The 12,267-nt window shown below is 42.6% G+C and overlaps 1 protein-coding gene across 3 annotated transcripts in view; it reads left to right on the forward strand.

The window, feature by feature from the left end:
• The window catches only part of STYXL1 (serine/threonine/tyrosine interacting like 1), a 43,236-nt gene that overhangs the window by 23,036 nt on the left and 7,933 nt on the right, over window positions 1-12,267 (forward strand). For all 3 annotated transcript variants that reach the window (XM_075995368.1, XM_012759067.3, XM_012759068.3), the window contains exon 6: window positions 4,700-4,845. In XM_075995368.1, coding sequence (XP_075851483.1) covers window positions 4,700-4,845 — 146 coding nt within the window. The remainder of the gene's footprint in view (window positions 1-4,699; window positions 4,846-12,267) is intronic.

Consider the following 12,267-nt stretch of genomic DNA (forward strand, 5'->3'; position numbering starts at 1 on the left):
TGGCTGAGGGCTGCACCCGGTGTCTAGAGCCCAGAGTAGGGGACCCTTGGCTTCCAGGAGCCAAAGCTGAGGATGAGGATGTGAGCAAGAGAACCAGGTACAAGTGGGTAAGGCAAGAGCCAAGGCTGGGTGCTGTGGCTCATGCTTGTAATCCCAGCACTTTGGGAGGCCGAGACAGGAGGATCCTTGAGGCCAGAAGTTTGAGACCAGGCTGGGCAACATGGGGAGACTCTGTTTCTACAAAAAATAGAAAAATTAGCCGGTGTGGTGGTGAGCGCCTGTAGTTCCAGCTACTCGTGAGGCTGAGGCAGGAGGATCACTTGACCCCAGGAGTTTGAGGTTGCAGTGAGCTATGATGACACCACTGCACTCTAGCCCAGGTGACAGAGTGAGACCTTGTCTCCAGAGGTGCAGTGACCTACAGGCAGGGAACGGTTCCTGGAGGGCATTGTGTTAGACGAATGTATCTGGTTTATTGAAGAGTCTGAGCACAATGGAATGTAAACACAAAGTGGTTTCATTTTGTTGTAATTTGTCCTAAGTTGCCTCAGCTGTGCTTTCATTCCTGCCCTTAGCAACATCTTGAGCAGATTCCATACATTCTGGCCACTTTCAATAAACTTCGATTGAGTCATACATAGCATAAAATGATTGGGCAGATGTGAATATCCAGTGGATATTTGGTATTAAGGAATAGTTACTTTTTAAAGATTGTGATGACATTATTATGCTTATTTTTAAAAAGCGCAAGTCCCTATCTTTTAGAGATACAGGATGAGATATTTGTGGGTGAAGTGCTATGATGTATGGAATTTCCTTTTAAATAATCCAGGGTGGGGCAGGGACTTGGTAGGGATGTAGATGAAATAAAATTGGCCATGAGCAGATAATGTTTGAAGCTGGATGGTAGATAGAGGGGTTTATTGTACTATTCTTTCTAATTTTGTACATATTTTTGACATAATTTTAAATAAAGGAAGTGAAAAGCATCAGCCCTAGTACAAGCTGGGCTGTTTAACATTCCAATCTCAATCTGAATGTCTTCCTTCCCCGAGAGCTGGGCAGCCTTTGGGTTTGCAGGGGGCCTCAGAATGGGGAGAGGTGTGGTTGGCGTTAAGGCCAGCTCCTCTCTGCCCCTCTTTGGGCCTAGCCCTTGGGTGCTGGGGCGCAGAGTGGGGCCTGTCTGGGTGGCAGGCTGCATGTTAGTGGTGGGGAAACGCCTCTTCTCCCTGGCCCAGTCTGGGTCTGTGAGCTGCTAGTGGCCTCTGCTGCTGGTTTCCTTTGGGCCTGGCTCGGCCTCACCCTGGACCCCTCTGTGGCAGAGGATGTCCTAGTGAGTTCTAGCTAGGCCTCCCTTCGACCCCCGCCAGGAGTCCCCCCCAATTCCAACTCCCTGTCCTTCTCTTGGCAGCCCACCACCAACCCCTCGACACTCCTTCCCCTGAGTCCCAGGATGGTCCTGGGTGATAAGGCAGGGACATGGGTCTGAGGTCACACATGTCCCCAAATCCAGGGCACACCTGTCAAGCTCTCCAAGGACTTCCTCCTCCTCTTCCATGAGAGCACAGCGCTGTGGATTTCAGCTCTCCCTGTCCCGCTAGGCCCGCCTCCTCACTCCTGAAGGAGCACTCCTTAATGGCTTTGTGGGGTGTGAGGAGATTAATTTCTTCTCTGCAAACCTTGCGCTTTTCACAACTCACCACCATCCCCTCCACCTTGTTTCTAGAGCTTTAGTAAGGTGTAACTGACATACAATGAACTGTGCATACCTCAAAGGGACAGTGTGGTCAGTTTGACACATGTAAGCACCTGTGACTTTCCTTCATCGTTGCCCTGGTGTTATGCAGACTGGGCGGGAGGGGGTGGGTTGTGGCTGGTGGCAGGTATAAGGGCTGGATGGGGTGATTCGTCACAGCTCTGCTTGTTTGTGGCTTTCTTTAGAACGTAGGTTCCTAGCAATCGTCTCTCCCTGCTATGGGACCTTTGCCACCAACTCAGGAACAGGATGACAGTTTCTTGTTACTCCTATCACTTGTTCTTATACACCGCAAAGCCGGGGTGTCCTGACGGTCCCGCAAGGCGCTCCTTCCATGAGGGGAGATGGAGGCCCAGTGTTTGGGCTCTGAGACTGCTCCACTGCTTTAGGTAGAGTGACCTACACTTCCTCTGTTTTATAGGTGGTCTTTCCTAAATGACACTTCCCTTCGAGGAAAGAGGTTCTTTCTGCGACGGAAACGTGTTTGAAGCCCGCTTCTAGCAGTGTTAGGTTGTGGGGTGGCGTGGTCAGATTTCACATTAGAAAGAGCAACTTGGATTTTAGTGTTGGGAGCAGATCAGTTGGGACGCGTGGATTCGGGAGAGCCCTGCTAGGAGGATGGAGAGAGGAGAGGGCAGAGTCAAGAAATATTTAGGAGGTGGCCCTGACCAGACATGAGACTGGGATGGCAGCCTGGTTTTAGGCGTGGGTGGCAGGTGGCTCTGGTGTGGTTCACTGGGATGGGGACACTGGATGGGGGAGGAAGAGGTGATTTGGGGGGAGACCGTGGGCTCAGTTGGGGCCTGTTCCTTGGCGACGCCTAACACTAACAAGCGTTTGCTCTTCATAGCGCGGTGTGTTTTCTCCACGCCACACCCGCTTCCCAACCAAATCCGCACAACCACAGAAAAGGAAGCTGGTGTCAAAGCAGCAGGAAGAGAGTTGATAGATTTGTCATGGGTTTTTAGTGAGATTTTCCAAGTGGAACTTGAAAGGGGAATTTCACTCAGCACCAGCAAGCCAGTGGGGTCAGCTTCAGGCCACGTCCGTCTGGAAACAGTGGCCCTGCCCGTAGGCAGCAGGTCGTGCATCTCTGTGCCACCAGCCTGAGGGACGGGCTCGGCTTGGTGGTTGCTCTTTGCTAAAAGCTTTTGAGGCTGGCGGCTTGGGAAGGATGTGGGCTGGCAGCGGGTCCCGAGGTGGGGAGATATGTGACATGCCGAGTCCAGATGGCTCTGAGAGACCAATGCAGACAGTGAAGTAGCCTGAGGTATATAAGATGTCATTTCTGAGTTAGACTTGGAGGCAGAGGATTTTTGGAACTGGTTTTGATCTTTGAAACGACGTATGTCATCCAAAGGAGTACCGATGGAGAAAAGTGGCGTGTAGTCGGAGCCTGCGGGCGACATCAGATCATCTGGTGTGAGCAGGTTTCTGTGCCCAGGGCTCTTTCCGGCCTTTGATTGCCAAGACACGCTGTGGGTTTCCGAGGGGGGGGACGTGGATATGGCTGCCTGGACATATAGCCACACTTCGATATCCACATGGGGGGGTGGTTCAAGGACCCCCCCCCCCACAGAAACCCAAATCCACAGATGCTTGAGTCTCTGCTATAAAATACTGCGGTATTTGCATGTATCCTACACACATCCTCCTGTGTGCTTTAAATCATCTCTAGGTTACTTATGATACCTAATACAATGTAAATGCTGTGTGAATAGTTGTGACACCATATGATTTAGGAAATGACAAAAAGAGAAAAAGTCAATACAGATGCAACCATCTACTTTTTTTCTGAACGTTTCTGATGTGAGGTTGGTTGAGTCCACAGACGTGGAACCCAGATACAGAGGACGACTGTGCTTGGTTCTCTGAACCCTTTTTTCTTTCCTTTTTTCTTTTTTTTTTTTGAGACAGAGTCTCACTCTGTTGCCCCTGCTAGAGTGCCGTGGCGTCAGCCTAGCTCACAACAACAACCTCAAACTCCTGAGCTCAAACGATCCGCCCGCCTCGACCTCCCAGAGTGCTAGGATTACAGGTGTGAGCCACCGCGCCCGGCCCTCTGAACCCTTTTTTCACAGTGCGCTATGAGGGACCAATACTTCCTAGGACACATGTTGGGAAATGTAGAAATAATCCTTTTATCTGTTTCTTTGTTTTTCAAAGAAACCATATAATTTTGGGCCCAGGATTCAGTTAAGCTTCCATTTCATTGGTTGTCCTGTTCCCTCTATTTCTCTATGCATTCCAACCCTTCTTCAGAATTCATTTCTTAGTGGCAAATATGCTCTGTGTGAAGAGTTGGTTTTTCTGGTGTTTTTTTCAGACAGAGTCTTCCTCTGTTGTCTGGGCTAGAGTACTGCGGCGTCAGCCTAGCTCACTGAAACCTCAGATTCCTGGGCTCAAGCGATCCTCCTACCTCAGCCTCCTGAGAAGCTGGGACTACAGGCACGTTGCCTGGCTAATTTTTTCTGTTTTTGGTAGAGATGGGGTCTTGCTCTTGCTCAGAAGAGCTTTTATTGTCTTTTTTTCTTAAGGTGCTTAAATTCTGGTGATCTCCAAGTGTAATAAGAGGGCTGTCCACCCCCACCCCACCCCCAACTGGAAACATGAAGAGTAGTCACAGTTCTTGGCCACAGGTCCTCAACTCCAACCCTTGTGTACCTGGCCAGGAGTGCACTGGCGCCCTGGAGGGAAGCAGATAGCAGTACTGAGACCCAACACCGTGCTGCTGTGTTTCAGTCCTGTTGTCACCACCAGCTCTCTGACCCCTTGTGCAAGTCATCATCCTCCCGTCTCTTTGAAAGTCTGGATCTCAGGCTCATTCACTGTCCCGGGATTGCCCTTTTAAGCTTGTTCACCAAACTGCATTTCAAGAGACGAAAAAAATCCCTCTTCCCTGGGGAATTTGCTCATAGCTGCCTTTCTCCTCTCCCACCTCAGGAACTGGATGCATTTCAGCCGTACCCTGTGGAAATAGTACCAGGCAGGGTCTTCCTGGGCAATTTCAGTCAAGCCTGTGACCCTAAAATTCAGAAGGATTTGAAAATAAAAGCACACGTCAATGTCTCCATGGAGGTGGGGACTTTGTAAGTAAAGGAGATAACTATTGATTCTCTGGTTTTTTAGGTTAAGTATCATTTATTTATACAAGTTTCCTCTATGCCATGCGTGCATAGAGTTGAAAGAGCTCTTAGAAGTCAGCACACGGTGGAGTAGGTCAGCACTGACCTTCACCTGTTCCTGGCCTGCAGACCGTCTTCTGGCCTGGCTTTGGCATCCTCTGCCCCTGACCGAGTCCCCATCGTTGCTCTTTACTTCTCACCAAAATCAGTGTTTTCTAGTATTTAACATTATGCTTTAAAATGTCCTGTTTTACCCAATTTTGCCTGTCTTGAGCCTTTTGAGAAATGCCCCCATGCCTCAGATTTGCCCCGGTACCAGGGAGACAGACAGACACATGCCCAGTCATCCTTGTTCAGTGAGCAGGAAAGCCCCGCCCAGCTGGCTTGTCAGCTTCTGTTTACCCAGCTGTGATCACCAGTCATGATCACCAAGGCCCAGCACTGTGTACGCGTCTACTTCCAGCTCCTGATCGAAGACTCACCTCAGGGAGAATTTATGGAAATAACACAAGAATTTAGTAAGGCATCTAGCAACAAAAAAATATCGTATAAAAATCAATGCTTGATTTGTTAATATAAAAACAACAATCAGTACAGGTTGAGTATCCCTAATAGGAAAATCTGAAATTCGAAATGCTCCAAAATCTGAAACTTTTTGAGCACTGACATGACACTCAAAAGCAGTAAATGCTCATCGGACATTTTGGAATTTGGATTTTCAGATTATGGATGTTCAACCAATAAGTATGATGCATATATTACAAAATATGAAAAGTTCAAATTCTGAAACACTTCTGGTCATAAGCATTTAGGATGAGGTATTCTCAACCCATGAGAGAGAAAGTATCCAATTTGCAAAGGAATAAAAAAATGATAAGATTTCTAAGAATAAACTTAACAAGAACTATGCAGGGACAGTGTCAAAATAATAAAAAATTTAAGGAAGTAGATAAAAGAATATGGACAATGGGAAAGAATTTCTTGATAGTAAGTCCAATGTTATGATGATGTCAATTCTCTATGAATTAATCTATAGATTCAAAAAGATTTCAAAGTTATGTGTGTGTTACTAGACAATTTGATATTAAAATTCTCATAGATACCTAAGTAGTTTGTAAGGAATGAGAACAAAGCGATTCAGGCCAGCCTTCCAGAAAGAACAACTAGAAGAGTTGGATCAAAGATTTTCTTCTGCTTTATGTATTGAGAGTAGATGAAACAGTGAAGATTTTATGGCCAATAGCTGAGAGAAGAAAAAAAAACTTAGAGAGATGAGGCCAGTAGTTCGATGTTCCTTTTTCATGAGGGGTGTCTGCTGATTCTGGAGAAAAAAAATGGGGTAGAAGTAATATCTGAAGGGATAATGGCTGAGAATTTTCCAAAGTTGGTGAAGGTACCCCAAGCCAAGTTTCAAGCCTTACGAACTCCGAGCAGGATAAATCTAAAGGAAATCACATCTAGGCTCATAGACCTCTGAAGACCAAAGAAAAAGAGGACATATTAAAGGCAGCAGAGAAAAAGGACAGATTACTTTCAAAAGAGTAACAGTTAGACTGATGGCTGACTTCTCAACAGGAATAATTGAAACTGGAAATAAATGGAATGTACCTTTGTGGTTGGTAGTCTTTCAGATGAGTCCCCCCCCCCCCAGGATTCATACTATTAAATGTGGGCTGGACTTACTGATGTGCCTCTAATGCATATCATAAAATGAAAGTGATGGGCTGTCACTTCTGATATTAGGTTACAGAAAGACTTTGGCTTCTGTCTGGCTCACTCTCGCTTGCTCTCTTGCTTGTTCACTGTGAAGGATGTTAACATGTTATGAGCTGCCCTCTGGAGAGGTTCATATGGCAAGAAACTGAGGGAGGCCTCCAGACAGTAGCTAGTGAGGAACTGAGGCCCTCAGTCAGAAAGGCTGCAGGGAACTGAATCCTCACAATGGCCACGTGAGTTAGCTTGGAAGCAGCTCCTTCTCCAGTCAAGTCCTCAGATGAGACCTGGCCAACAGCCTGACTGTAACCACAAGAGAGATTTTAAGCTAATGGCACCCAGATAATCCACATCCATATTCCTGACCAATAGAAATAGATAAATAATAAATGTTTTAAGCAATAAAGTTTTAGGTTATTTTGTTACAGAGCAATAAATAACTGATATAATCTTAAAGCACTGAAAGAAAATAACTGCCAACCCACAATTTCATGCCCAGATATGTTGTTCAAGAATATAAGTGAGAAGAATTTAGATTTCTTGCCATTATGGAGTAACAGAGACCAGATTTACAACCCCACCTTAAACAACCAAAATAACTCGGACAAAACATCTGAGACAAGGAATTTTAGACAGTGGCCAATAGACAGCACAGGGCAGTCTAAATACTCCAATTAAAAGGCAGAGGTTGTAGGCTACAAAAAAATGTACTTTAAATGTAAACATAAAGACAGCCTGAATAGCCCTATACCTGTTAGAGAAATTGAATTCATAGTTAAAAACCTTTGCACAGAGAAAATTTTGCAGTCCATGTGCTTTCACAGGTAAAATACTATCAGTTCTACACAAACTCTTCCAGAAAATAAGAGGGAACCTTTTTCAATTCCTTTAAGAAGCCATTATTAATCTAATACCCAAATCTGACAAAGACTTTATAAGAAGGGAAAATTACAGACCAATATCCTCATGAACATAGGTGTAAAAATTCTGAACTAATTTTTTAACGAATCCTAAAATATATAAAAAATTTCTCATGATCAAATGTATTTGCTCTAGGAATGCAAGGTTGGTTTAACATTAGAAAATCAATCACTGTAATGGCCCATATTAATAGACTAGAAAAGAAAAATTATCCCACAATAGATGCACAAAATGGTACCCTACAGCTGCCAAATCCATATGTATATATATTTTAAGTTTACATTTATAAAAATTGACAATATGCTAGTCCATAAAGCAAGATTCCATGGATGTTAGGAGATTAAAATCATATACAGTTGGCTTTCAACCACTGTGGAATTGATGTAGAAAGCAATAATTAAAAATAACTAGAAAATCCCTTGAAAATTTATAAATTAAGAAATAGGTGTGGTGGCTCATGCCTTGTAATCCTAGCACTCTGGGAGGCCAAGGTGGGAGGATTGCTTGAGCTCAAGAATTCAAGACCAGCCTGAGCAAGAGTGAGACCCCTTTTGTACTAAAAAATAGAAAAATTAGCTGGGCGTGGTGGCAGTTGCCTGTAGTCCCTGATACTCTGGAGGCTGCAGTAGGAGAATTAATTGAGCCCAGGAGTTTGAGGTTACTGTGGGCTAGGCTGATGCCACAACACTCTAGCCCAGGTGCCAGAGTAAGACTCTGTCTCAAAAAAAAGATATCTATCTGGGCACAGTGGTGTGTGCCTGTTGTTCCAGCTACTTCTGAGGCTAAGGCAGGAGGATGGCTTGAGCCCAAGAATTTGAGGCTGTAGTGAGTTATGATCACATCACTGTTCTCTAGTCTGGGCGATAGAGCCAGACTCCGTCTTAAAAAAAAAAGGAAAAGGAAAAAAGCCCTCAGATTAAAGAAGAACTCATAATGGAAATTATGAAATATTTTCAACTGCATGATAATGGAAATACAACATATCAAAACTTGTGGAATATAGCTAAGTTGTGTGTAGAGGGAAATATTATAGCATCTATTTAAATGCATCTATTTAAAAAGAACAAAGGCTAAAAATCAACTAGGTAAGCGTTCATCTCAAGAAATTACCAAAGGAACAGCAAATTAAATCCAATAAAGAAGGAAGGAAAAAGAGCAGATTATTGGAATAGAAACAATAAAATAGTATTAAGAAAATGAAAATAGTTGGTCCGAAGGTTGTGGGTTATTGTTAAGCTGATTTAACATTGTCTCCCCCCACAACCACGCTTGACTAGCTTTAAAAAAAAAAAAAAAAAGAAAATGAAAATAGTCTTTAAAAAAACTAATAAAATTCATAAATCCTTGGCAAAAAAGAGAAGGTACTAATTACCATATGGAAAAGGGGACTCTACATATTCTATAGATATTAAAAAGATCATAAAATGTTATGAAAACTTTGTCATGATAAATAGAATTTAGATGAAATGAACAAATTAGAAAATACTACCTATCAAAAATACCATCAGATAAAATAAAAATTTGATTAGTATCAATAACTAATAAAGAAATTTTCCATAGAGAAAACTCCAGGACTAGATAGCTTCCATGATGAACTACCTAAGATTTAAGGAGAAAATAAAGGCAATGTTAAGCTTTTATTCTTTTTAGAGAATAAGAAAAGAAGAATAATTATCAACCTGTTTTATGAGACTAATATAACTGTGGTTTCATAACCTGACAGACATTATAATACAGGTGAATTATAGACTAATTTTCTTCATGAACACAGATGTAAAAATCCTAAACAAAATATTAGCATACTGAATACAGTGCTACATAAAAAAGATACTATATGATGACTAAATTGGGTTTATTACAAAGGCATAAGGTAGTTTTAACATCTGAAAAATCAATCCATGTAATTTACCATATCAATAACATAAAGGAAAACCAGGATTATCTCAATAGCTGCAATGAAAAAATTTGGTAATATTCACTATGCATTCATGATTTAAAAAAATCTTTCAGCAAACTGGGAATGGAATGGAACTTTTTTGATCTAATAAAAAAATCTAAAGTCTTTACAGCAAACATCGCACTTAATGGTAAAATGTTGAAAGTTTTCCCTCTGAGATTTGAAACGACAAAGACGCCGCTACTCCTGCTCTATTTAATGTTCTGCTGGAGGTCCTAGCTGGTAAAATATGGCAAGAATAAGAAATTTTTTTAAAATAAAAAGGGAAAAAAATAAGATTTCCATTATTCACAGACAATATAATTCTATAGACAGAAAAGCCAAAACAACCTGCAGATAAATTGTTAGACCTGATAAATAAGGTTGCTGGATACAAGATCAATACTGTGGATAAATATCAATTGTTTTCTGAATATGAATGAGAAGTACAAAATGCAACTTTAAAAAGATATATTTAGGCCGGGTGCTGTGGCTCACGCCTGTAATCCTAGCTCTTGGGAGGCCGAGGCGGGCGGATTGCTCAAGGTCAGGAGTTCAAAACCAGCCTGAGCAAGAGCGAGACCCCGTCTCTACTATAAATAGAAATTAATTGGCCAACTGATATATATATAAAAAATTAGCCGGGCATGGTGGCGCATGCCTGTAGTCCCAGCTACCCGGGAGGCTGAGGCAGAAGGATCACTCAAGCCCAGGAGTTTGAGGTTGCTGTGAGCTAGGCTGACGCCACGGCACTCACTCTAGCCTAGGCAACAAAGCGAGACTCTGTCTCAAAAAAAAAAAAAAAAAAAGATATATTTTGTGATAAAAAAATGTTAGCATGTGTAATGAAAGCTGTGTAAGATCTCTACACAGAAAAATAAAAAGCATTACTGTGAGTTTGTAAGTATTCCCTGAATAAATAGAGGGATGTACTGTGATTATAGATTAGAATAATTATTTTGCAAAGATGTTGATTCTTGCCCAATCTACAGATTCAGTGTAATGCCAATAAAGTTCCAGTAGGTTTGTGGGAATTTATACAGTAACTAAAATTTATATGGAAATGCAAAGGGAAAGAAAAAAAAAGCTAAATGTCTAAGAATAACAAACCTTCATTTGCTTGACCAGATATCAAGACAATAAAACTACAGCAAGCAAAGGCATTGTGATATTGGTGGAAGGAGAAAAAAGTAAAACAATGGAGAATAGAGCCCACACCCAGAGTCTTGCATATATGGACAATTGTTTTGTTTTTTGTTTTTTTTTTGAGACAGAGTCTCACTCTGTTGCCTGGGCTAGAGTGCCGTGGCGTCAGCCTAGCTCACAGCAGCCTCAAACTCCTGGGCTCAAGCGATCCTTCTGCCTTAGCCTCCCGAGTAGCTGGGATTACAGGCATGCGCCACCATGCCTGGCTAATTTTTTCTATATATTTTTAGTTGGCCGATTAATTTATTTCTATTTTTAGTAGAGATGGGGTCTCGCTTCTTGCTCAGGCTGGTCTCGAACTCCTGAGCTCCAACGATCCGCCCACCTCAGCCTCCCAGAGTGCTAGGATTACAGGCATGAGCCACTGTGCCTGGCCAACAGTTGAATTTTGACAAAGATTTTCTTCTAAAAATTTATAGTTTTAATTTTACATCTCATAATCCATTTTGCAATAATTTTGTATATGGTACTAGATATGGAGCAAAGTTCATTTCTTTGAATATGGACAATTGTTTGTTCCAGCAACATTAGTTGAAAAGATAATTGACCATGCATGGGGCTATATCTAGATCTGTTATTCTTTTCTGTTGATCTGTGTCTTTCTTTACACAAATTCCATACTCTTGATTACTGTAGCTTTATAAGTCTTGAAATCAGGTACTGTTAGGGCTCGAATTTAATTCTTCTTTTCCAAAGTTGTTTCCTTTGTATTTCCACATAAATTTTAGAATCAGCTTGTCAGTTTCTACAAAGAAGCCTGCAGGAATTTTGGTTGGGCTTGAACTGAATCCATAGGTCAATTTGTGGGGAATTGACATCTTAACAATGATAAGTTCATGATTCATGATCATGATCTAGCACTCCCTTTACTTTGGTCTTTCGTTTCTCTCAGCCATGTTTTCTAGTTTTCGGTGTATAGATTTTGCACATCTTCTTTCAGATTTCTTAAGTATTTGATCTTTTTTGATGCAATTATAAATGGTATTTGTAAATTTCCAGTTTCTGATTGTTGCCAGTATATAGAAATCCCATTTCTATATATTGACCTTGTATCCTTTAAGCTTCTCTTTCCAGATGCCTCCTCCATTGTGAAGCTCTCCCCAGCTCCCCCTGACTTTCCTCTGCCCCAGCTGCCCAGTATCACGTGCAGGTCTTTACCCCAGCACCTCGTCAATTGGATTGGGGCCATGTGCCCGTCAGACGGGGAGCCCATTGGAGCTGGAAGGGGCCCTATTTGATTTATCTTGTGTCCACTAGGGTCCAGCCCAAGGTTTGGCACACAGTAGGCACTGAGTGTATGTCTGAGGGAAGGGTGGATGGAGAATTGTATGTGTCACAGCAAGTGCTCATGTAGAAGCAGAACCGGCCTATTTTTGTTTCTGAATCTACTACAACTTTCCATGTGCCACAGTGGTGTGTGTACTCCTGAATGCCACCAGTAGACCACAGTCTCTGTAAATAATGTTTGTCAGGTGCCTGCTGCATGCCAGGCACTGTGCTAGGCTCCTTGCAGACACCCTCCCCCTTCCCTTCTCTTGGAAAGCTCTAGCCACTCTCAACTCCCAGTGGTTTTTCCAGTACACCAAACCCATGGCCTCTCAAGGCCTGCA

This window comes from Microcebus murinus, chromosome 19, assembly GCF_040939455.1.
Source record: "Microcebus murinus isolate Inina chromosome 19, M.murinus_Inina_mat1.0, whole genome shotgun sequence".
In the NCBI taxonomy this organism is placed as follows: Eukaryota; Metazoa; Chordata; class Mammalia; order Primates; family Cheirogaleidae; genus Microcebus; species Microcebus murinus.